The sequence below is a fragment of the Mustela lutreola genome, chromosome 6 (genome assembly GCF_030435805.1).
Source record: "Mustela lutreola isolate mMusLut2 chromosome 6, mMusLut2.pri, whole genome shotgun sequence".
Lineage (NCBI taxonomy): Eukaryota > Metazoa > Chordata > Mammalia > Carnivora > Mustelidae > Mustela > Mustela lutreola.
The window spans coordinates 96,257,472-96,284,153 of record NC_081295.1 but is presented as its reverse complement, the minus strand read 5'-3'; the positions used below and the strand labels follow the sequence as shown (position 1 = coordinate 96,284,153).

At 36.1% G+C, this 26,682-nt stretch overlaps 2 protein-coding genes across 3 annotated transcripts in view; one reads left to right on the top strand and one right to left on the bottom strand.

Annotated features, from left to right (window-relative positions):
• Positions 1 to 1,031: 1,031 nt before the first annotated feature.
• Positions 1,032 to 20,939, bottom strand: CENPQ (centromere protein Q). Its single transcript, XM_059178206.1, has 9 exons — positions 20,809 to 20,939; positions 15,612 to 15,754; positions 14,499 to 14,547; positions 13,106 to 13,232; positions 11,919 to 11,987; positions 7,910 to 8,039; positions 3,183 to 3,302; positions 2,973 to 3,047; positions 1,032 to 2,283 (listed from the first exon to the last, which is right to left on the bottom strand). The coding sequence occupies exons 2-9, from the start codon at positions 15,711 to 15,713 to the stop codon at positions 2,152 to 2,154; spliced, it is 804 nt and encodes a 267-aa protein (XP_059034189.1). The 5' UTR covers positions 15,714 to 15,754; positions 20,809 to 20,939; the 3' UTR covers positions 1,032 to 2,151.
• Positions 20,940 to 20,998: 59 nt separating this feature from the next.
• Positions 20,999 to 26,682, top strand: part of MMUT (methylmalonyl-CoA mutase) — a 31,929-nt gene continuing 26,245 nt past the window's right edge. The window contains exons 1-3 of one of the 2 annotated variants that reach the window (XM_059178204.1): positions 20,999 to 21,151; positions 24,297 to 24,721; positions 26,045 to 26,412. In XM_059178204.1, the coding sequence (XP_059034187.1) occupies positions 24,337 to 24,721; positions 26,045 to 26,412 (753 nt within the window). In that variant the 5' untranslated portion in view covers positions 20,999 to 21,151; positions 24,297 to 24,336. The remainder of the gene's footprint in view (positions 21,152 to 24,296; positions 24,722 to 26,044; positions 26,413 to 26,682) is intronic. The other variant, XM_059178205.1, reaches the window with a different exon arrangement.

Sequence of the window (26,682 nt, the reverse complement as noted above, 5' to 3'; positions counted from 1 at the left end):
GAGGTTAGTAAAGGCCACCTTTTGGAGGGGTATGATGAAGGAACTTGGGGAGATGGAAGCTGCCTGGGTAGACATTAGTTTACCAGCCCTGTTTTGCCATTCCTTCCTATAGGTGATGAAGCCAATATGGGGGGGGGGGGTGTCTATCTTAAAGTATAGATAGGGGAATTAACAATTTGTCAGGTGTAGTAAAATGGCACCTGCCACCATGTGTGAGTACTCCTTCAGGCCTAGGCTTATGGGGGTTGGATTCTATCCATCATTTGTGCAGAAAGAGCACCCACATTTCTTCTCCATCTATGCACAGAGCAGATGATGCCAGTGATCTAATATAGGGATTAAAGCAGTGCGGGTGGGGGGTGCTTCCTGATGCACAGCATGGGCCTGGACCCTGAGGAAGCCTTGGTTGCCAGCCCTTCTGGTAAGTATAGTAATACATGCTTCCACCTGACCCGGGAGCCGGGGTAAGGAGTATGAGTCAGAGATGCCACCACAGGGCACATGGCAGAGGAGGAAGGCTGTTGACAGGGAACTGTGTGTGTGATCCCTTGAAGGCCACCTGAACCATTGGATGTCTGAGAAAAGAGCAGTAAAGGGTTTTTTCTCTCAATACCTGGATAGGCATGTAAGGAGCCAGGTCCCTCAGAGAGCCTTTGGGTGTCCACCAAAGGATAGTCTCGGTCTATCAGTTTTCTCTAGGTCCCCCACATCCAGTGATCGCCTGAAATGAGTTCTGAGTCCTCAGAACTTATGTTGGGGGATCAATCAGAAAGGAGCCCAGAGAGCCTGTCACCAGAGATTTGAGAATGGCAGGCATGCTAATCCGCTCTTATGTGACTGATGGGTGTCCACTGTTTTAACAAAATGGAGAGAGAGACGCTTTCTGCTATACACAGTTAGATGTCCTTTATGCTGGTGGAGATCCTGGATGAACTCCCAAGAAAATATTTCGGAATATCTTTTTCTTTAATGCCCAAGGTTCTTGGTCATGCCACTATGAAGAATGAAGAGGTAGACCAGACGAAGACTGGTAACCAGCAAAGCAGAGTTTATTGAGCGATAGTACAAAACTCCCAAAGAGGGAGGGGACCCAAGAGGGTTGCACTGGAGTTTCTAAGTCTAGGGGTTTTTATGAGCACTTTTGGAGAACTATTTTAAGCAACCAAAGTGTTCTAAGGCATGCTGATCAGGGCTTTGATCATGCATCTGTCTACCTATTAGGTTAATGTTTATGTGATGATGGCCTTTTTGGGTAACATATGGGGAATTATGTCTTCACTGCCCCAGTTCGTGATAGTGACAGATGCTTTGTTTCATTTTAAAACATCTTGCAGAAGTCATTTCTATAAAGGCTGAAAAACAAAATGCTAGTACAAAATAGGATGTTTGTACTGTTTTGTCTTAGCTGTCCTATTTCCATGTTTTCTTGTTGGGGACCCTGGTCCAGACCACCTAACTGTCCAACTAATTCCTAACATTATTATTACAATGAGAAAAGGTTTGCAAAAAGGGGTTTTTTGTTTGGTTTTTCTTTTAAGGGAATAAATGTGTTTAGGTTCCTTTTAAATGAAATTATGCTTTGATGACAGTGGAAAATATTCATCATCTAGTCAATAATCCAACCAAAGAAATAAAATGTTCATGCTACTCCCAAAGGTAAAGACACCTAGGAAATCTTAATTATGTCACAAAAGGTCTAGAGGGTCATGTAAAAGAATAAAAGCATTTGGGGATTTCTCAAGTTCCAGATGACCAGACAGAAAATACAAGTTATGAACTAAATAATAATGATTGCAAACAATTGTGTTTTTATGTGCTAGGCACTCTACACACTTTCCACATATTGCATTATAGTATCACAGTTCCTCGGCACTAATCAATAAAAGAACTCCATTCAGCCTTTGTAAATCATTAGAGAGCAGCTCAGGAAAACCACTGGATAAACAGCAACAGAAATGTGAGTTGCTAGATTTGACACCAATTAAAAACAGTGTTTAGAACTACATTAGATGCTAATAGATCTACAGAGGCTAATTTTAAGTGTATGTTGAAAATAAATTCCAAAGAAGCCTCAGCTTCAGAGGTATCATCATAGGCTAAGTTTTACAAACTCATAAACTTTAAATTAATATAGAACAGACTAAAAATCTCTTAAAGGGCATCCAGTCTCTTATAGGCTTCTTCGATGAAAGTTAACATATTCTTCATCTGGGATGAGTTATGGAGAATATCTACGTCTCTCAGAAGAGCTTCATGGTTTGGAATTGATGTCAAAATTTCTTTCTGTAGGTATAATAGCACAATTAGTTTAAAATTTTTAAAAAACTGAGATATAATTGACATATAACACCATATTCCTATTCTTTCAAATTTGTATTATTCTGTTTTACCTCTGTCTATTCCCTTTCCTTTCACTCTAAATGGATTACAGATAGGACTATTTTAAGTTATTTTTGAGAAACTTGTAGAATTTCTACCACCATAAACATTTATACCATAATAGCTACTGGGAACCTGTGAAAACAGAGCCCAGTATATAGTCTGCTACAAATAACACAACATTATTTCATGAAGAGTTATAGGCCATTATTAGAAGCATAAACAAACTCAACTATTGGAATTTACTTCCAGAAATCTACCTTGCAGTTACAACTACACAAATATCTAAAGATATATATACAAGCAATACTGAGTATTATTTGTAACTGCAAAATCATTTATTTCCACCAGTAATTCACAAATTATAGTATGGTAAAATGCAATGTTATACAGTTATTGACAAGAATGAGAGATCCACATGAAAGATGCTCACAAAATAAGATGTTCAAACTATTCTGTCAAGTCAGAAAAATAATGTGCCTACAAACGTATCATAGATATCATTTGTCTTTAAAAAAAGGAAAAGGATATTATGGTTTTATATATGCAAGTCACAACTGATGATACAGCTGATATGGCAAATTAGCATTTACCTGAAGTGTGGCTGCTTTGAGACTCTTCTGAGAAAGTTCTGGAAGACAGAGTATCCCACTATCTATTTGAAACATCTGAAGTAGAAAAAGAAAGCTACAGATTATTTCAAAAGGCTGATTCCTCTCTTCTTACATTCAAAAGTTGTCTTGCTGAGAGATAAGCATTAAAAAACTTATCCAGACTCAAGATATGCATCATTAAACAATTACCTGTTTTACTTTCTCCTCCTCTTCTTCCACTTCACTTGTCAGAACCTGAATTTTGTTCTTTAGGCTCTGAATATTCCCAGTTGTTGACTCTATGGTTTCGACTATTTTATCTATTTCTTCCTGAGTAAGAGATCAGAAAGTTAATGTTTTAAATTAAATACAGTATTAAATAAAACCCAAATAGGTATTAATATACATATTTCTTAAATACCAGATATACTGAAAAATTTTTAGAAAAAACTGGTAAATTATTTTCCTTTTGCAAAACAAACTTCCGAGAAAGTAATTTATCAACATACTAATTCATTACATGGAGATTTAATTTCCATGGAACAAGGAGATTCAACCCATGTACAAGAATATTTCCTGCATAATTCAGCAAAACTGCTACAGTCAGAGATCCTGGTAGACCTGTGTGAATACAGCAGAGCCCAAGGACTGATGGCCTAAAAATTTGCTGTGCTGTGCCTATCCATCTCTAAGCCACAACACACCCCTGGCAACCACTCATCTTTTTATTCTCCGGTTCTGCGTTTTCTAACTCATCACATAGTGGCAGTCATACAGTATGGAGCCTTTTCAGTTTTGCTTCTTCCACTTGTGATTTATAATATGCACTTAAGGTTCCTCCATGTCTCTTTAGGACCCAATAGCTTATTTCTTTTTTAGTGGTGAATAATATTCCATTGTCTGATATCCCACATTTATTTATCCAATCACCTAATGAAGGACATCTTGGTATTCCAACTTTTGGCAATTATGAATACAGCCGCCACAAATATCCATGTGCAATATTCAAACATCCATGTATAATATACCAACATTCATGACAATATACCAAGGCGTATGATGGCTGTATCATGTGTAAGAGGTTTCATTTTGTAAGAAACTGTATTCTAAACTGGTTGTGTCATTTAGCATTTCCCACCAGCTATGAGAATTCCTATTGCTCCACATCCTCATCTGCCTTTGTTGTTGTCCACGTTCTAGATTTTGGCCATTCTAATTCTAGGAAGTGCATATAAAGTCTCCTTTCATGTATAGTTTTCCAGTCCATTTTTTTTTTTTTTGTTCTTTCCTATTGATTTGTACAGGAAACTAGATAGTTTGCTTTGCAGAATTTGTGGGTCAGGTTTAACCTGTTCCTCGGTCCTGAACTTCCTGTGACTTGGTTTTTGGATTTTAGAGAGTCCTGTCCAGTACCAATGTGTGTTACCACATGTATTAGTTTACTGTGCCTGCCCAAAAAACTGCCACGCCCTTGGTGTCTGAAATCAGAAATTTATTCTCTCACAGCCCTGGAGAGCAGATGTCCAAAGCAAGGTGTGGGCAGGATAGTGCTCCCCCTGAAATCTCTGAGGGAGAATCCTCTCTTGCCTCTTCCAGCCTCTCCCAGACTTCCTTGTGGCTGCTTGCTCCAATTTCTGCATTTTTCACACAGCCTTTTCTCCCATGTCTCCTTCTCTTATTAAGGACATGTTTGTCTCTTTAAGGACTTTAGTCTTTGTATTTAGGACCTACCCAAGATAATCCAGGATGATCTCATCTTGAGATCTTTAATTATATCTGGGAAGACTCTCTTTCCAAATAAGGACACATTATATGTTCCAGGGCTAGGACTTGGGCATATCATTTTGGGGGACACCATTCAACCCACTATAGAGGGAATGAATAACAACAATGAATAAAGAAAAGTTAATATAATAAGGACTAAAAATTTCCATTGTGGTTAAAAATATATATATATTGGTCTATTGCTTTAGTTATCTTCTTTTGGTAGCCCTACTATTCCTATGCCATATCTTCTATGCTGAGCTTTTACTTTGTCAGTTTTTCTCAACTTCAAAAAAAAAATGTTTCTTTTTGATTCTTAAAATTTTCTCCTTACTATTATTTTAGCATTTATTTGTTACATTTGCTTTAATTCTTCTAACGTAGAATCTGAAAAGCTTTTTCTTTACTTGTAATTTTTCCCTAAATTCTGTGGCTTCAGTTTTTAGTATGTCTAATGCCGATTTATGATTTTTTCCATACCCTCTATTGTTTTTCTGAATTTCTTTCAGTTTGCTTAAGAATTAGGGTAGTGTTCATCTGTTTTGTGAACACACGCTTTTAGCATGCTTTTGTTATCTGTGGATTGCTATTTTTTGTCCTTATTTTTATATGTTCTTATGCTAACTCTGGTTGTCAAATCCTATGGCTCTGTTCTTTTTTTTTTTTTTTTTTTTTTTAAGATTTTATTTATTTGACAGACAGAGATGACAAGCAGGCAGAGACAGGCAGAGAGAGAGGAGGAGGCAGGCTCCCCGCTGAGCAGGGAGACTGATGTGGGGCTCAATCCCAGGACCCTGAGATCATGACCTGAGCTGAAGGCAGCGGCTTAATCCGCTGAGCCACCCAGGCGCCCCTATGGCTCTGTTCGTATGCGGAGGTCCATATAGATCAAAAACCTGAGCCCTTGCAGTTCCCATACCATCTTCTCAGTCTCAGAGACAGCGCTCACCACTGTCTTTTCTGTAGCACCATCAGTGAATGAGAGAGCTCAATGAATACAACTTCCATTATTAGCTGATAGAGGTTTTTGAAGTCACCCCAAAGAATAGCTCTAGGCTACTGTGGGAAAAGGTAGTGGTTGTAAGTAAGGCACATGACAGAAAACTGATGGATACAGACAAGACCTAAAAACTCCTAGTTCAACGGTTTTGTTAGGCCAGTGAAGACTCTTGTGCCCAAAATGCAAACAGTGCTTCCACTGAGTAACTGGCCATCAAGCAAGCAAACCCGACTCTTGTAATGCTGTGATATAAGAAATATGTATTTGGTTTTCATCCCTGGTTTCTGACAGAGAGCTTCTAAAATCCTTGTAATCTGTTGAGTGATTGGGGTGACACAGTGGCATCCTTTGCTAGTCATAATAAGCCTCTTTCAACCTTACCTGAGAGTTTATGCTAATGAGTGATTCAGAGAGGATGAAGGCTGGTTGCCAGAGCAAGCAACCAAGTGATTACAGGGTTGGGACTTTCAGCCCCACTCCTTGGTCTCTTGGGAAGGGGAGATTTAGTTAATAATCAATTCTGCCTACGTGATGAAGCTTTCATGAAAATTCTACGCACTGGATTCAGAGAGCTTTCAGGTTAGTGGAACACCCTGGGAGGCTAGCAAATCATTGAACATGAGGAACGGGTAATGGCAACACCTGATTTATATGTGGAAAATCCACATATTTGGTGTCAGAAGTGTTGAGGATTGAATAAAGTTTTTTTCATTTAACTGTATTTATGCTTTTTTCTAGAAAACAAATGCCCCTCGTATTACAGAAGATCACACTATCATTTACTATCTCTGACCACTTTCAAGTGACTTACTCAAGTATTAAATATTAAGATAACTGCCATGATTACACTTTAAAACCTTTAAAATCACCTTTAAAAAACCAAATTCACAAAAAAAGAGTAAGAACATGATTACCAGGGGCTGGGAGTGGAGAAAATAAGGAGAGGTTAGTAAAAGGTATAAATGTTCAGCTATAAGATGAAGGAGGTGTGATGATCTAATGTGAAAAACAAGGTGATCATAACTGATAATACTGTACTGTATACTTAAAAATTTGATGAGAGAGAACTTAAGTGTTCTTAACACACACAAAATAAAAAATAAATAATGTGAGGTGAAGGATGTGTTAATTTACCAGATGAGGGAGTCCTTCACAATGTGTACATATATCAAATCGCTACAATGTATACTTCAAATTATAATTTTAGCCCAATAAAGTTGAAATAAAAAAAAAAAACTATGTCAATGATATCCAACTGTTTATTACATGGTGGAACTAGTGTCAGTGCTGCAAATATCCTCTTGAAAAGTAGTAACAGGAAAAAAATTCAATATAACCTAACACTAAGAAGAAAGTGAGTTTCTATTTATAATATATGCAATTTATTAATTTATAATACACATAAGTTATAATATATATAATTAATTTATAATATATGTAAATTCGTTGCTCAGAGTCTAATGCATCCAATGTTATTCTCAATCATATGGAAAAACTGGAATAAATTGTGATTTTTGAATTATTAGAAATCCCTGGGGGATGCATTCCTTGCATAACTATCAATCCTGCATTTTCTAAATTGCTAACAAAGACCCAAGGGCCATCATCTACAAACTACTTTGAAATGGGATATATGGGATATAAGGGATATATGGTCTAATCAACTTTAGTCTTAATAACTACTTAATAAGCCCTGTACGTTTGTTTCTCTTAACTGTTCAAGTATCCACTAACTAAAAGCCTGAAGTTAGTCATAATACCTAATGTTATCTCCCATTATCTTCTGCAAGATAATGATTGAGAATCAGAATCAGCAGTTGGACTAAGATGTGCATCATTAACTTTAAGCAGTTTGTCTAAGGTTCAGCTAAAAATAGGTCTCTTTTTCACATTTGTATAATAAAATCATATAGCACACACATCTTGAAGTTGTTTTGAGAATTAAGGGATATAACTACAAGTGCCTAGAGCAGTGCCTAGAACACAGAAAGCCCTAGTTACATGTTAGCCATACAATAATAACAATTAGTATAAAAGAAGAATTTAATGAAAACCCTGTTCTAAGATCTAGTATTTATTATTCAGAGAATATCATGATAGTTAAAAAAATTTCTTATTCTCTTCCTCTTTCTCCTAACTCTCTAATTATGGACTCCCTGTTCAAATTTCATACCTGCAATAATGCCAGACCTTCTTCATTAGCTCTGTGCTGTGCTCTTTCCATTTTCAGTAGATTTGACACGTTAGTTAAATCTTTCAGCTTTTTGGGAGGGACTTTAAGGGTTTCACATAGTTGTAGCAATCTTAGGAATAATAAAAAAAAATTACGTTTACTTTTTTAAGTACTATTTTTATTTTGTTTTGTTGTGTTTTGAATTGTGATTGCTGCTATCTTTTTTCTGTCCTCATATTCTCAAGGGCTATCATATTCTTTTATTAACAGTAGCTAACATTAGCAGTGACTCACCCATTAAAAAGCCGTGACACATTATCTTTTAGCCTTTTGAGTTATTAAGATTTACTTCAAATCATGTAGCACTTAAGTTGTTTCATGAAAGGAGAAATTTCTGTTTTACACACTAATCAATTTTATTATATATATTTATATAATTTCATTTTTATATAATTTCATTTAAACATATTTTAAATATATTTATTTATTTATTTGAGAGAGAGAGAGAGAGAGAAAACATGAGAGAGGTCAGCGGGAGAAGCAGACTCCGTGCTGAGCAGGGAGTCCAAGGTGGGACTTGATCCGGGGACTCCAGGATCATGACCTGAACCAAAAGCAGTTGCTTAACCAACTGAGCCACCCAGGCACCCTCATTTAAATATATTTTAAAATAAAACATTCCTTGTATCTTCTGAATATATTTCCTAGACTAGTATAGCACATAATTCTATCACTGATTGTGAATAGCTGGTTAAGAGATGAAACACTACTCTGTAAGTCATAATTATGACACTGAACTCTGTATTTCAGTTGTCTTAGATAATACGACCAATGAAAAGAACTCTGTATTAGTTACTCTAACAATGATTTTAAAAGATAAGTGAGTCCTACAGAGTTTAAGGCAAATAAAATGTTAAGATTAAAGTGCTTTGTTTAAAAGTATAATCAACATGTCTATGACCCAGCAATTACACTACTGGATATTTACCCCAAAGATACAAATATAGTGATCCGAAGGGGTACCTGCACACCAATGTTTATAGCAGCAATGTCCACAATAGCCAAACTAGGGAAAAAGTCCAGATGTCCATTGACAGATGAATGGATAACACAATGGAATATCATGCAGTCATCAAAAAATTGAAATCTTGCCATTTGCAAAGACATGGATGGAACTAGAGGGTATTATGCTAAGCAAAGTAAGTCAATCAGAAAAAGACTATCATATGGTCTCACTGATATGCAGAATTTAGGAAACAAGGCAGAGGATAGCTGGCATAGAGAGGAGAAAATGAAACAAGATGAAACCAGAGAGGGAGGCAAATCATAAGAGACTTAATATTAGGAAACAAACAGAGGGTTAGGAGGGGAGGGAGGTGGGGGGGTTAGGGTGGCTGGGTGATGGGGAGGGTATGTGTTTTGGTGAGGGCTGTGTATTGTGTAAGACTGATGAATCACATTCCTGTACTCCTGAAACAAATAATACATTATATGTAATTTTTTAAAAAAAGAAAACTGCATATTAGTCAAACTAAAACAAAAAAGGACAATCAACATGAATACTGTGCAGTATTAAAGTTAAGGAATCCTCTCTAAATATGTAAATAAAGGAAAGAATAGAAGAAAAAATAAAAAGAAAATTTTAAAAACCAAATTAAAAACAAAAAAGTTAACAAAATATAGCAAGGTTATAAAATCTTCCTTCAAACTGGGTTGGTTAGATTGCCAATGGAAACTAACCTATCACTACCCTCACTGGTAGCAGGAAGCAATACAGCTTTCCTAAAAGCTTGAATTCTTAGATTCCAGGAGGAAGAGATTAAGGAGGAAAATCTAAATTTGGTTGCTTCTTCTTAATAGCAACATTTTGGAGTTCTCAAAAACCCTACTATTTAAGATTTGCAGGTATAAATAGTGGAAAGCAAAACTCATCTTTCTAGGATCTTACTCAAAATATTTTTTGTAAAGAAAAAAGAAAGAAGCAGGTAATATAAAGCTGCACCAATCAGAATTTTCATCAAACTGTTGGGACAAACCTCAGTTATCCAATCATTAGGAAGGGCATCACATTTAAGAATAAAAACCTGTAGGGCACCTGGGTGGCTCAGTCTCTGAAGCGCCCAGCTCTGGATATCCGTTTAGGTCATAATCTCAGGGTCCTGGGATCAAGCCCCTACATATGACTCTGCACTCAACATGGAGTCTGCTTGGGTTTCTCTCCCTCTGCCCATGTCCTCACTTACTCTTCACCTCTCTCCCCCTAAAATAAATCTTTACAAAGTAATAATAATAATAATAATAATAAAAATGTGTGTCTATAACCATTCCTAAGAGGCATAAGTTCTTGATTTCTAAACTAAAATAATGATCCATTTATGAACAATTTCTTCTACAAGTTTATCAAGTTAATTCTGTGAAAGGGTCACTCACTATTCTACATGTTGTAAACAGAGGTTATATTTGCAGAAATCTTAAAAAATCTTATTAAAATAAAAGTGTTACATGAATACATCAACTACACCTAATCATCATTCATAACATTTTTCTATTGGGCAGACTCATGATCAAACAAACAAAACAGGGCTGCTAGTCAAACTGAATGGGTTAGACACTACGGTTTTTAGAGAAACATATTTTAAGAAAGTCTGCTCTATAGAAAAATGTTATGAAAGATGATTAGGTGTTGTTGACATAGTAGGGTGTATTCATGTTACACTTCTATTTTAATAAGATTTTTTAAGAATCCTGCAAATCTAATTGTACTAAAATATTCTCATTTACACACCAAATATGACATTTGTTCTCTATTAAAAGGCAATAAATAGCTACACTTTTATTATGTATTAGCTTATACACTGGGTTTTTAGTACACTCCTTCCCTTTTAATATTAGACTATCATTCCCATAAGCAGGTTGCAGGTTCGCTTCTAGCAGTCCTTCTTCAATCTCTTCAATCTCTATACAAACTCCCCTTCCCATCCACCCTTTCTGTTTTGTTACTGTTGAAATTATACTTAAAGTAAGGAGAATTTTTGCTGAGACTTCCCAAGAAGTCTACTAGCTCTAGTTTACTAGATTAGAAATTAGTCTAGACTAGACTAGAAACTAGTAAACTAGACTAGACTAGAAACTAGTCTACTATTTTCAGGCAAACCTGAAACTAAGATATGAAAAGAAAAAGTTGGGTGCCTGGGTGGCTCAGTCAGTTAAGCAGCTTTGCTTTTGGCTTGAGTCATGATCTCAGGGTCCTGGGATCCACTCAGTGGGGAGCTTGCTTATCCCTCTCCCACTGCCTCTTTCCCCACTCATTCTCTCTGTCTCTCTCTCTCTAGTAAATAAATAAAAATCTTAAAAAGAAAAGAGAAAAGAAGAAAAAGAAAAGAGAAGAAAAGGAAAGAGAAGAGAAGAGAAGAAAAGAAAAGAAAGGAAAAAAAAAGAGGGAAAAGTTATGCAAATAGTAGTCACTGATATCTTTGGCAGCAGTGTGACTTTAAAAGCACTTGAAAAGAAACTTCCATTTGTGAATTGCCACAAGATGAAGATAAGTAATACCCTGGAAAATTACACTTGCTGCTTATGAAAATAATCTAATATAATATCTGAAGTGAAAAAATAGTAATGGAGTAAATCTCAGATAAGAATGGTAAACCATTAACTTCAAATTGCTAAAAATGAAGACGGAGTTAAAGTTGACATAATATCTTTTCAAATCCCAATACAAAAAAATGAACTGTAAAAGTAGGTATTTGTGATTTTCAGACTCATTTTTTTAATAAATTCTCTTAACTTATTTCATAACTGCATGCAGCAGCAGTTTAGAGTATATATTTCCAAGTCATTCACCTTCTTAAAACAACAACAAAAACAAAAAAAAAAAACCCAACATGAAAGAAAAAATTTATATCCCACAAATGTCTGTTCTGGTAACATAGAACAGATCAGACTCTCACTAATTTTATTTTAAAAGTATATTTTTATATTTTATAAAAAAACTATTGCATAACATTACCTTTTCTTCAGATAGTTAAGATGATACTGAACTCGTTCATTTTCTCTAACATTATTACTCAAAATTGCTCTAGAAAAGAAAAAAAAAAGATGAATGAATACTAGTTTGAAACACAGTGAATATAATGTGTTTACTTTTCCCCCTGATTTCTTTCAAGTGCCCCTCCTTGCTAGCCAGGCAGAATTAACCACTTTTTATTTTATATCAAATACACTTTCCTCCCCAAGTTTTATTCCTGATTTTACTGAGAAAGCCTCTAGGATTTTGTCATTATGTAGAATACTTGCTGTAGGCTCCAGATAGACAATCTTTGTCATGTTAAGGAAGCATCCTTACATTCTTGTTCTTTAAAGAGTTTTTTTTGTTTTGTTTTGTTTTATTCTTAAATAAGGAATTAGTATTGAATCCAGCAAATGGTTTAGAACAGATATTAAAATATCACATTATGTTTTCCTAGTTTAATCTGTTATGCTGTTTTGATAGCTTTCCTAAAGTAATCTTTGGGTTCCTAAACTAAATTTTATTTGTTTAGTGTTAATTATTCTTTAGATATACATTTGGATTCTATTTCTAGTTTAGTAATTCTACATCTATATTATTAGTGAAAGGAGTTTAACAGTTTTCAGGGTATGTATTTGTACATATATTCTATTTTTTCAGGTTTTGATATCAGGATTATAATTTTATGTAATGAAAATAGCTTGCTACTATTTTATTTATTTTTGTTTCACACATTTATTTATTGAAATACAATTTTAAGCAAAGGTACAATCAAAGTTTTTATTACATTCTATAATTATAATTAATTTAGATGAGTTCAGCTTCTTGATGGCAGAATCCTGTCTTACTTTCTTTGATCCCCACTATGGTAGCTTACATATTAAGTGTCAACTGGAACTCAACTTCTTAAAGTAGCCCTAGTGACAGAACAAGTTTAAAGTTTACAGGTAGCAGGTCATGCAACACAGACTTCACTTTTCTTTTACTGATGGAATCCTAAGCTTCTGAAATTAACAATGACTTCCTGCGTAAGGCTAACAGCATCAAAAGACATTATATTCTTCAGAAAAACATCTTATGACCGTAAAATAAATGACATTTATAAAGAAATGTTTCTAAGGAAATATGTTTCTATGGGAAACATATAAGTAGAGATCAAGGGCGAAATGGAAACCTTTCATACTTACATTATTACTGAATCCATCATAGTTTGCAAATGCTCTCTACTACTCTCTGAAAGAGGCTGCCAGGTTTTTCTCTTGTTGGATGTTATCCGAACCTGTTTTAGATCAGTATGCTCTGTTTGTCTTGTTACTGGTAAAAGAAGAGACTAGGTCAATCTTGAAGTTTTATGTTTCTACTTAAAAAGTGATTCAAGTATAAATTTATTTTAAAAAGCTAATAGAAGTATGAGAACCAAAATATTATGAAACTGCACAAACTGCTGAATTTCCTTTTTATTGCATAGACATAATATGCCAGGTGTTGAGCATGATTATGCTGTCTAATATTATGTTAACTAAAATACTACTAACTGATACTGCATATACAAACTCAAGGCAATTCTAAATGAAGAAGCAGGCTACAATTATTAGGATTCAATATAAAAGTCTGATTCCCAGAAATGACCTAAATTAAAGAGCTTCACTAAGAAGACTAGAAAGCTATTTCTACCAAATGCTGAATGGCAACTGGAACAAAATATTCAGGGTCTACTTGGTTATTGGTATTGTTCTACTTTTAAGGGATAAACAAAGGAGATACACTATTGGCTCATATTACGATTAGTTTTAGAGAGAAGGGAAACTAAATAATTATCATTACAGGTATTCAAAGCATTACAAAAGAAAAAGTACACTGTGAACTATGGAAGTATAGCTTCCTAGCTTGGTGTTGCTGAGGAGAGAGAGGGAATTCCTCAATAAAGTGATGCCTAAGGAAAGATGACCACTCCAAATTAATTTACTGCAAACAAAAGTAGACAGTAGCCCCAAACTAATCTATGCAATAGTGGTAGGACAGAAGTATATCTGTTTTAAAGAGAAATCAGTAGGTGTGTCTATATATCACAGATCAGTAATAATTCAGATTGTGGGACACTTTGATTTTCTCTAGTTCTTATCAATTTAGAACCTTACTCAATATTTTGCTTGAGGCGGTTAAGTAAAATTGCAGCTGACCAAAATTACTGTCTAACCAGTATTACTTATACTTGCAAAAATGAGAATATAGCTTTATTACTATCTTTTGATTAAAAAAAAAAAAATTTATTTATTTATTTGAGACAAAGAGAACACATGTGTGGTGGGGTGGGGCGGGGTGGGAAGGGAGAGGGAGAAAGTCCCAAGCACACTCGCACACTCCTCACTGAGAGCAGAGTCCACATGGGGCTCTGATTTCATGACCCTGAGATCACAATCTGAGCCAAACTGAAGAGTCAGACACTCAACTGACTATGCCACCCAGGAGCCCCTACTATCTTTTGCTTTTGTACAACTAATAAACAAGAAGCTGAGATTTTTTTCATGAATATAGACAGCTTGAGACAGACAAATTAAATAAGATATGGAAAATAAATACCTTCAGTAAGCAGATGCTTTGGATTTTTATTCTTTGCTGTGTTTCTAACCTAGAGAAAAGAACATGCACACATAATTAAACATCAGATAAAAAGATACTGCTTTTGCAATATATTTGTCATGTATGTTGAAGAGTATTCATATATCTTCTGGCTAGACAGAAAAAGTATATTGCCACTTTTACAAAGAAAGGGTGTGATTTCATAGGCAGGGGATATACTAAAACAATTTCTGGACAATGGTAATAAAGCACAAGAGAATTCCAATAATTTTCTTTTTAAGATTTATTTTTATTTATTTTAGATAGAGTAAGAGAGCTCTATGATTTCACAGGCAGGGGATATACTAAAACAATTTCTGGACAATGGTAATAAAACACAAGAAAATTCCAATAATTTTCTTTTTAAGATTTATTTTTATTTATTTTAGATAGAGTAAGAGAGCTCACAATTGGGGGTAGGAGCAGAGATAGAGAATCGTTCTAGCAGACTCCCTGCTGAGTGCAGAGCCCTACTCAGGTCTTGATTCCACTACCCAGGAAACCATGACCTGAGCCAAAATCAAGAGTGGAATGCTTAATTGAACAAGACATCTAGGTGCCCTGTGTCTAAGAATATGTTGAAGAAATCTTCAGTCATTTTGCCTATGAAATAGTGTTATATACTTTACCTGCAAAAAACACAGGCAGTGCCTAATATAGGATAAATCACAACAAAATTTTTTACATTTTAAATATTCTTTTGTGAGAGAGGCAAAATTATGGCAGAAAGCAGCTCATTCCTCCCAAGGTAATTTTTCTGTTAATAAAAACCTCTTCCACCAATTGACAGATTTCAAGTAAAGTATACACACTTTACTCCTAGTCTTCACATTCAAACACCTTAGCAATGTCCCATCACCCTCTCCTCAACAAAGAATTCTATAATCAGTATCTTTAGAAATTGAAATAAACAATTTTCATCTAAGAATTTTTATAAATTATGTTGCAATAGCTCCCACATAATGATATGAATTATTATAATTTGTACTCAAACTGACCTTTAGTCTTCACATATTCCTCAAATGACATTTTTAATCAAAAAGTTCTGAAAGATAAACTCGGTATTTTCATTACCTTTTTCCCTGGTAACTCCACTTCCTCATCATTAATTTTTCTTTTTGGGTTTCTTTTTAACTGTTGAGACCTTTTCTTGGAAGAACTTGTTTTGCTAGACATCTTGATCTAAACAGAACAATTATAATAGTGCTTCAAAAAATCTGTGAAGATAAAAAGGACACAAAAATAAGTTTAAGCTTGCCGAATATTTTGTTAAAAAGAACTATGTATAGAGACGCCTGGGTGGCTCAGCCAGTTAAGTGGCTGTCTTCAGCTCAGGTCGTGATCATTGGTTCCTGGTATCTAGTGCCACTTCAGGCCCTCCTTGCTCAGTGGGGAGCCTGCTTCTCTCTCTGCCTGCCATTTCCTCTGCTTGTGCTCCCTCTCTCTCTGATGAAAAAAAAGAAAAAAAGAAGAAAAAAAAAGAACTACCTATAAATGTTCCAAATATTCTTTAAAAAAATCATAATGAAAGTTTTGGGGAAGTATTGTTTTTAGAACATTTAAACATATTTTAAAACAAGTATCATTGCTTATTATTAAAGAAAGTGTATCTAATTCAGTTTCATTCCTAGAAATTTCTTCTATTTTTATGGCTTTAAAAAAATCATGTGTAAGTTCTTTTGCATCTCTTACTTTATACTACCCCATACAATAACATTATCTCCATGTTTCGATAAAAAAATGGAAATATAAAATATTGAATTGTTTTACTCTGGTCACATATAATATTAACTTGAAGATTAATACTCAGGTCTTTTTATTTTAAGCCTAATAGATTTCTCATTCGACTTATGCCAAAGATGAAAGGAGATAATCTTAAGGATCCACACTACGAATCTATGCTATGGATATTCAAGTGGAAAAGTCACTCATAAGAATTTAAGCTAAAACTCTGCCATTACATTTTTAAAAAGCACAGAAAAATTATACTGATTATTCTGTCCTTCCACAAATTACAAAACAGGCACAGAAGTGTGAATGTTGTCAATGACAACATTTAAAATGACTCCTTTTCCATATCTAATAGTCCTTTATCACCAAATTCATTATTGTTTAAAGGAACAGAATAGTTTATTCTTGCATTAGACCTTAAGGAATCGAAAGCTTAGAAGTTAGGTACAGTATACATGGAGGGGGGTGTGTGTGTGTGTGTGTGCATGTGTGTGCATGCACATGTGTGCATATATGTACAGGCATACCTCAGAGATATTGCAGGTTCTGTTCTAGATGACAACAATAAAGCGAATATTGCAATAAAGTGAGTCAAATGAAATTTTTGGTTTGATTTGCGTGTAAAAGTTATGCTTACATTATACAGTAGTCTACTAAGTGTGCAATAGTATTATGTCTAAAAAATATACATAAAGCTGAAAAATGCTATCATCTGAGCTTTCAGAAAGTCAGTCACTGAACACAGATCACTATAACAAATATAATAATAATGGAAGATTCTAAAATCTTGCAAGAATTCCTGAAATGTAACAGACAGAAGTCAGCAAATGCTGTTGGAAACATGGAGTCAAAAGACTTGCTGATGTAGAATTGCCACAAACCTTCAATTTATAAGAATCAAAGTATCTGTTAAGTGTGATAAAATGAGGTATGCCTGTACACACACACATACATATATGTAGTATATACATTTTATACACACACACACGTTTTCTAGGCATATACAACTAGATACATACCAGTCACCATTCCTTTTCTAAAAGTTCAAATAATTAGATTAATAATTTATATATGCAGATTGAGAAACAATAAAGGAGATACTTTGGATAAATCTATTTCTTCAAATTTTGAAAGATAAAGTTTCAAGCTTTTTTTTTTTTTAAGTAACATTAACGAAAATAGTGGTAAATAATTAATTGAAAGATCACCAACTATACTTGGGGACTACATGTAAGATCAGTTACAAAAAGCCCTGGTAAATTACACTTTACCTCGGTCTTGAACAATGTGGTACTTTACACCCAGCTTGTGTTATATTCCCAAAATGCCTAATTCTTTCAACGTGGCATCCATGCCCTTATTCTTCCCTGACTTAAAAACCAATCCACATAACAGCTCTTGAAGGGCTACCATACATATAGCTGTACAGGTTATTCAATGAAGAAGGTGAAGGAGCAAGTGAGGGCTGAAATTTAGTCCTAACTCCATTTGGTAGATTAAAAATGCTGCAAATTCCTTTTTATTCCTCTTATTGAGAGATGGAGACTATGTCCTTTTATCTTAAATCTTGGCAGACTCTGTAGCTGTTTGAGCAGTAGAATATGGTGAAAATGATTCTGGACCAGTTTACTGGCCTAAACATGAAGAGACCAGCAGCTGCAACACGCTCATGTTTGGAGTATTTGCTCTTGGAACCCAGCTACCATGCTATGACGAAGGCCAATATGGAGAGGAACTGAAAGCCCCAGCAAGAGCTCCAGCTGAACTCCCAGCCAATAGCTAGTACCAACTTGCCAGCCTGGTACATATACCTGAGCCAGTATGCGTCAGCTGACCTTGCATGGAAAAGACATGAGTCAGCCCTACCAAACAACCACAGTTGTTTCTGATTCCAAATTCTGGAACAAAATAAATGACGTTTTTTTAATTAAAAAAATAATAAAAATCCTTTCCCAATACCTACCATACAGCATCCAACTCTTTACCATGCCATTTACAGTTCTTAACAATCTAGCTCTGCCTGGTGTTCCATACTTCTCTCCCACTACTCCTTATGAGACTCTCTCTCTCTCTCTAGCTAGATTTGATGATTCTCCAAACACACGTTGAGTAATGCATACACTATGCCCTCTACCTGAACTGCTCTCCTTTCCTGTCTCTGCCCACCCTCTCAGAGCATGAGTGGCCCACTCTCCATGCCTCCTAACCACTCCACTCTACTCTAAAAGTCTGTGGGTGCTTCTGGTGTCTAACTCTCACCTGGCACTTATTTATAGTTTGGTTCTATTAATCAGTTTTTCTTGATACTCTTTATTCAATAACCTGTAATTTAGTGCTACTCTAAATATGACTCACAAACTACTATTGTCCTTTTAAACATAGAAACTGACAGTATTCATTTAGAAATTTTTATCGTAATTTGGCAACAATTTTATGTATGTTGCATCTTATTATAAAATAATTGTTTTTTTTTCTTTTTAAATGTCATTTTCCCAGTAATTTTTTTTAAGATTTTATTTATTTATTTGAGAAAGAGATAGTGAGAGAGAGAATGAGAGGGGAGAATATCAGAGGGAGAAGCAGCATTCCAGTGGAGCTGGGAGCCCAATGCCGGACTCCATCCGGGACTCCAGGATCATGACCGCAGCCCAAGCAGTCGCTTAACCAACTGAGCCACCCAGGTGCCCCAACCCCCAGGAATTCATTAAAACAAAGCAAAACAAACAACTCACCACTTTTTTTTTTTAATGTTTTACATTCACATCAAAATTAAGCAGCAAGTATATAGAGTTCTCATCTATCCCCTGAACCCCCTCATTATCCCAGCTTTCTCCACTACCAACCTCCCACACCACAGTGGTACATAATTCATGAAGTTCCACTGACATAGCCTACCGCCCAAAGTCTATAACTTAAAATAAGGCTTCATTCTTGGTGTTATATACTCTATGGGTTTGATTAGCAATTACTTTTGGTTGAATTGTACAAAAGAATCAGTTGTGGCTGATTAAAAATTAAAAAAAAAAAAAGGTTGGTCCTTTACTATCGGCAATACAAAATGCAGCATTTTCATTCATACCTACTTGAGGCAATAAACCATAGCACAAAACTTTTCTAAAGCTTGATACTATCAACATTTTGGATGGGATAACTCTTTGTTGTGGAGGCTGTCCCACAGCCTGTGTAGAACTGTAAGGTGTTCTACAGCACTTCTGTTCTCCAGTTGCCAGTACCCTCCCTTCCCCAAGGTGTGACAACCCAAACATTATTAAATGTCTCCTGGTCTTAAAGCACCTCAGATTGAGAACCACTGCCAAGAGCAAGTCAGGGACAAGGACAAATGGCTTGATTCCAAATTCTGGCTCTGATGTACTACCTTAGGCAAGTAAATCTGTTCAATTTCCTCACTGGTAAAAGGGGTTAAAGTTAAAAGCACCAACATTAAAGGCTTTTGTGAAGCTAAAATTTTGTACAGAATACATAAAGTGCCTAGAACAACACTTAGAACAAGGTAAGAATTCAATAAATAGGAGTCAAAATTTTCTATCACTACCTGGACAGTTGTAAAGGAACCAAAATAGAAATTTTAATGCAAATGTAAAAGGGATAGACATTTTGCCCTGCTTTAGATCCACGGGAAACCACAACCCGGTGACAGTGGGTAGAGACAGATATGAAAACAATTACTATATAAAGTTATATATCATGTGACACAAGTTATAAAAGATGAGTGAATGACTATCTCAAATTGATTTGTACGTGTGTGTGTGTGGGGGGGTAATGATATATGGTACTCAGGGGGAAAAAAAAAAAGTAACACGGAATTACATTTTTAAATATTTAGCCAGAAGGACCAAGAATGAAGTATTTAAGAGAAAGTAGCAAAAGCCTGATGGCAGAACAGTTGGAAAGAAACTGTTCTGTTCGGGCACAGGGAAAATTCAACGACTTGAACGTGTATGGGAGTAACCGACAGAAACAAGACTGGAATGGTAGTTTGAGGCCAGACTATATATACTACAGCAAAGAATTTACTCCTGAGTCTGTAAGAAAAAGGGAGGCATCCTAAATTCTCTTAATTTTCTTATCGGTTTACTGAAATAAAGGGAAACCAAGTCGCTCAACCGAGGCCTCAGTGTAAGCACAGGGAGCGAGCACCAAGTTTGGCAAAACACAAATAACGCGATGTTTACCTGCCTCGGGCTAGCGACGCTGCCGACCGCAATCACGTCAATGCCCGTGACACTAACCTCTAAGGCCGCACTTGGCCTCCCTACGGGCCGCCGGGGGAGATTAAGGAAAAAAGAACCGGGATGAGGATGATCTGGGGAAAGGAGGGAAGACCCCAGGAACCAGGTGCGGGACTTCACTGCCTCCTCGCGAAAATCAAATACTTCAATCCTTGGTCCCGAAGGGCAGATCTGGAAAATCATCTCACCCTTCTGAGATACAAGCCGGGGAGTCGGCCACAACCGCGTTGGCCACAAAACCCATGCCGCAAGCTGGACCCACCAGCAGTTTAAAAGCTTTCACTACTCACCGAAGACGCCTCTTCCATCCTCCAGGGAGCTACTGTCAGAGCAATTCCCGCCCAATGCTTTGAAAGCGAAGGAGACCAGAAGTGGGCGGGTAGAAACCGGAAGCAGCTGTGGGGAGAGGCGGGCATCTCGGTACAGCCCTAACGTCATCAGAAGCGCGCCCATGGGAGCGCGATGAGATTGGCTGCGGGGAGGGCGGTGTCGGCCTACGCCCCTTGACTCCTGCGCTGGCTTCTGCGCAAGCTCAGTGGGGAGCTGGGCTGTGTGGACCTCTGCCTCGCAGTGTTAGGGTCTTCGAAGTCCAGCCGCTTTCTCCCACAGCTGACGGCCAAGACAGGTCGGCCAGTGAGTAAGACTGTGCACCTCGGTATACGTCAGTCCTTCAGTTCGCTCCATTCTTCTGGCTCCTCTCTCCCCACTTACCCTGTCCTCTGAGCCTGTCCTTTTTCTCTTCCCAACTTCCTTATTTAGCTTCCCACCGTGACGGCACCCACCCCTCCTCTGCCTTCTCCTTGGGTTTAGATTCTCCACGGACCCCTCACTTTTAGCGAGGTGTATGGGAATTGGGAAGTACTGCTGGAAAGAAGATTCGCCTAAAGGCCATGTCGCCATCCTCCCTGGTCACCCCAACACCCCGAGGTTCCGCTAGGCAGAGTGGGCTGGCTTGCAAGATTACACAGGGGTGCTCTGGCTCCGCAGCCGCCTCCGCTGTAGGCTGCGGCTTTTGTTACTGTGAGGGTTTTTTTGGTAAGAGGTGGCAGGACTGAAGGTGACTTTCAGTATACAGGTAGAGGTGAAGAGTGAGAGGTGAAAATAGGAAAGACAGGTCTAAACTGACATAAAACTAAATTACTAACTTGTTCTGTTTGATCTTGAAAGAGCTCAAGATGATGTCATCTCCAACCCACACTGCCTGAACATTGGAGGTGGCTAACCTTCCCTGCAGTATTAATGTGAAACCACATTACTTGGAAGGTTATTTGATTCAGAACTGTAGATATTTTACCCATATTTGGGGGGACTGTGGGCGTGAGCTTCATCATTATTCTTTAACACATTCTAAATGTCGGTAACTGTATTTTTTTACATTTTGCTTCTTTGGATAGTTGAAGCATTTTCATGGGTCTTCCGAGAAAATTCAGAAGTCCTGTTGCTACCAACAGTAGTTGTGTTCTTACCTAAAATGCTATTTTCGGCCTTTACCAATTTGCCATGTGATTTTCCGGAAGTCACCTAATAGAGGGTGCTTTCCTATCATTTGTCCAGATTTGGGGAACCAGTATTTTGTGGAGATGAGTGTAGTATGTCCTGTCTACGAATCTAACAAAACCACTGTAATGGTTCAATCATGTATTATTTTTTTCACCTACTTTTTAAGCTAGTACATGTAGTTTATGCTTGCAAGAAGATGGATGACAAGGACCCCATGGTTATGATAGAATAAAAATCACAGTAGCTTTAAAAGAGTAATGGCAATTGTCTTGTATTTCTGTTTAGAGTTTGTTCTGTGTACTTTTTACCCAGTTGAACATACTGCATTTACAGTATTTTATCCTGATTCTTTTACTGAATACTTTTTTGAGCCTATCTCCTTTTTAAACTATGCAGAACATATTTTAAATTTGACTTAGGTATAATATATTTATAGAGAAGTGTACATATCACAATTGTACATTTTGATGAATTTCCACAAACTTAGTACATCTTTATAATTACCATTTGGATGAAGACTATCACCCCAAAGCACCTCTCACTCCCTTTCTGTACTAGCCACCATAAGTAACCACTCTTCTGACTTCTTCCATTAAAGATTAGTTTTGTCTATTTCCTAAATATATTTTAATAGCTACATGAAAATTCTATCACTTGTATAGACTATTCACTTACTCCTACATTGTTAGACATTGAAGATGTTTCTAAATTTTCTTTATTACAAGTAAAACTATAGGAAACATTTATTTTTACACAGTAACTTTCTCAGGAGTGTTGTTCCTCAGTGGAAGGGCATAATCCATTCTGACACTTTTTGTACATACTACCAATTTGCTTTCCAAAGTAGTAATGGCAGTTAATATTCCCATCAATGGTTTATGTCTTTTGTTTCATAATCCCCTAACAAATGTTGGGTATTCTTAAGTTTCTTTAAGTTTCATTAAATTGATAGGTAGGATATGGTAAAGAAGATACAATTTTAAGCTCACTTTACTTATAACTTTATATATTATATGGCATGATGAATATATTGATAGAATTTGCATCTCAAAATCTTTTAAAATCCTAGACTCTATATGTTGAGGCTGTATGACTCTGACATGTATTTAGTAATTCAGATGAAGAATGGAATTTTGTTTAAGTTTCTTTATTCCTTTATTTCTCTGGATCTTAATTTCTATATCTGTAAAATTATGAAATCAGACCTAGTCACTTAGTGTAACGCTGTGCTAGTGATCAGGAATATACACTTCTAATGTCAGATCAGTGTATAAACTAGCAGAAAAAAATACATATTTATATAAAATTTTATACATATATTTGTATAAATATGAAATGCATCTTAAATATATTTCATATAAACATAAAAGAACAATGTTCTAATGTATTGTAGTGTGGGAGATGACAGATGTGTAAACAGAGAAACAGTGCTGGGGTATAGATTACTGAAGAACCCATTTAGCCCTCTTTGTGAATTCAGGGAGAAGCTGTGAGTATATTATTTAAATTCAAGGACTCTTGAATGCTGACTCTTCTGCGTCTTAGTTTCCTCATCTGTAAAATGGGATAATATTAGTACTGGTCTTGGTAGTGGTGTGAGGATTAAAATTGCTATTCTGTGTACAGTTCATACAGCAGTGCCGGGCACATGGACAACCCTGTGTATTGGAGATGATGCCTTAGCCACATTAGCCAAAGAAAAACATTCTAGGTAGATGAAAGAGCAAGTCACAGAACTTTGATATATGCAGGGAGCTGTAGGTTATACAGTATTTCTAGAACAAAATGTATAGAGGACAAAAGCAGTTATGAGTCTGAAAGGTACACAGAGATCAGGTCATAGAGGCCTTGAATGCCTGTTTGTCTTGTTCATCACTTTTTTCTCCAGCACCAAACACAATGCCTGTCATAAAACAGGTGTACAAATATTTTCAATGAAAAAATTAGGAGGCTGTATTTTATCCTGTACATACTGCAGAACCTTTAAAATGTGAAGTGTGAAGTGTGGCATGGTCATATTTGCATTGGTGTCAGTGTGTGGAATGGATTAGAGGGCCTAAGACTATCCAGTAAAACCAGCCAAGAAAGTATTGAGGAAGAAGACTAGAACAATGATAATGGTTGTGGGGAAGAGGGGCCAAAGTTCTAAAACATCAGGTATAGAAACCAGAAAAGGAGAAGGGATGAAATAATACTAAAATACCGCCTTTCTTCCCTTCTCAGCAGTAGTTCCATTTTGCCTTTCGTAAATATATGTATACTCTGCTTCTTTTTCTAGGCCAGTTCTTGTTCCTTTTGAGTGTTTTTCATGCTCCATCATGTTGAGGGCTAAGACTCGGCTTCTTTTACTTTCACCACATCACCTGAAGCAGCTCAAAGAGTCACCAGGATCCAGGGTTATGTGGTGGCGACTTCTGCATCAGCGACAACCCCTTCATCCAGAATGGGCTGCCCTGGCTAAACAGCAGTTGAAAGGCAAAAACCCAGAAGACTTAACATGGCACACTCCAGAAGGGATCTCCATAAAGCCTTTATATTCTAGCAGGGATACCAAAGACTTTCCTGAAGAACTTCCAGGCGTGAAGCCATTCACACGTGGACCATATCCCACCATGTACACCTTTAGGCCCTGGACCATCCGCCAGTATGCTGGTTTTAGTACTGTGGAAGAAAGCAATAAGTTCTATAAAGACAATATTAAGGGTGAGATTTTAATGCAACACATAGTATTTTATAATCATTTCCTGTTCTTGGCTTCTTTTTAAGGGAGACTGTTTAATCTGTTTAAAGATAGTCACTTCATTAATTTTGTAGTCAAGACTGTACTTTGGAAAAAGATGAATCTTTTTCAACTTCTGTGGTCAAAAGGATGGGTGAGCCAGATTAAGTTGTTAAATTCTTAAATGCCAACAATTAACATGCAGGTTATGGGGACATCTGGGTGGCACAGTCAGTTGAGCATCCGAGTCTTGGTTTTGTCTCAGTTCATGATCTCAGGGTCTTGAGAGCAAACCCTGTGTCAGGTGGATTTTGCACTCAGTACGGAGTCTACTTAAAAAAGACTCCGCCTCACTTAGTGTAACACTGTGCTGGGTATCAGGAATATATACCTCTAATGTCAGATCAGTGTATAAACTAGCAGCATCTCCCCTACTCAACTAAATAAATAAATAATAAATAGATCTTTTAAAAATGTATATTATGTAAAAGGAATTAGGTGAAATTGTATGATAAAAACAGACCTTGGTTTTTTCTTTGAGAAGCTTTTAATTAACATTGTTAATATAGGAATTGAAGGGGGAAATGGCTTAAAAGATGCCCAAATAAAGTAATAAATGATAATGTACAAATATATTTAGTGCAGTCTGGCATACTTGTCTCAGAAAATTATATTTAACTACTATTTCTTCTATCTGGTCTGTATTAAAATCATGTTGTTTGAATGCTAAATTTGAGGATTTACAAATTTATATTGCACATGGAGTATTGATCTTATATTTAGTCTAGACTATTTTAGTTTTTGGCATGGTGTTCCTAATTCTGTTTCCCAAAATATTTGAAGAGCCAAGACATCTTGTTATTACCATATTAAATACAAAAATGAAAATAAATAAGCATACCAAATTATGTTAAGTATTTGTAAACAGTCAAATCTTTTCAAGAATCTTAAAAAATATTTCTAACTGAATTTGTTAAGATAAGGGCAAAGTAGGTGAAGGTAATTAAGAGGTACAAACTTTCAGTTATTCAAAAAAAATGCTAAGTTAAAAAAGTCCTCAGACCTGAGAAAAGTGAGATGGTTTATATTTTCTGTTCTGCAACTAAATTTGTGCATTTTACCACATGGGAAATAGCTTAGGAAATGAAGTACCTTTCATTAATTTGTTTTGATGTGTATGACTATAAAAATGTCTCTTAAAAAGTATACAATGATGAGATGAATCAACACTTTAGTAGTGTTAATGTAAATCAGTTTGCTTTGATGTCACACTCCTTAATCCTAATTGTTTTTCTTTATGTATTTAGCTGGTCAGCAGGGGTTATCAGTTGCCTTTGATCTGGCAACACATCGTGGATATGATTCAGACAACCCTCGAGTTCGTGGTGATGTTGGAATGGCTGGAGTTGCTATTGACACCGTGGAAGATACCAAAGTTCTTTTTGATGGAATTCCTTTAGAAAAAATGTCAGTTTCCATGACCATGAATGGAGCAGTTATTCCAGTTCTTGCAACTTTTATAGTAACTGGAGAAGAACAAGGTGTACCTAAAGAGAAACTTACTGGTACCATTCAGAATGATATACTGAAGGAGTTTATGGTGAGAAATACTTACATTTTTCCTCCAGAACCATCCATGAGAATTATTGCTGACATCTTCCAATATACAGCACAGGTATTTTCTGCTTCTTATGGGTTTTGCTTTACTTCTTTCGATGTAGGAATTTTTTATAAAATATCATAACCTAATTTGAATTTGATAAGTGAGTCTGAATCATAGTTTTAGTATAAACTTTAGTATGAAGGTTTTATATGTATGTGTGTTGTCAGTTTGTATTTTTTTCCTTTTAATGTACTCATTTTATACTCTTGTTGTTATCTATAGGAATCTGGGTATTAGACATTTACTGTATTTTCTTTATTAAAATTTTTATCTTCTGATAAT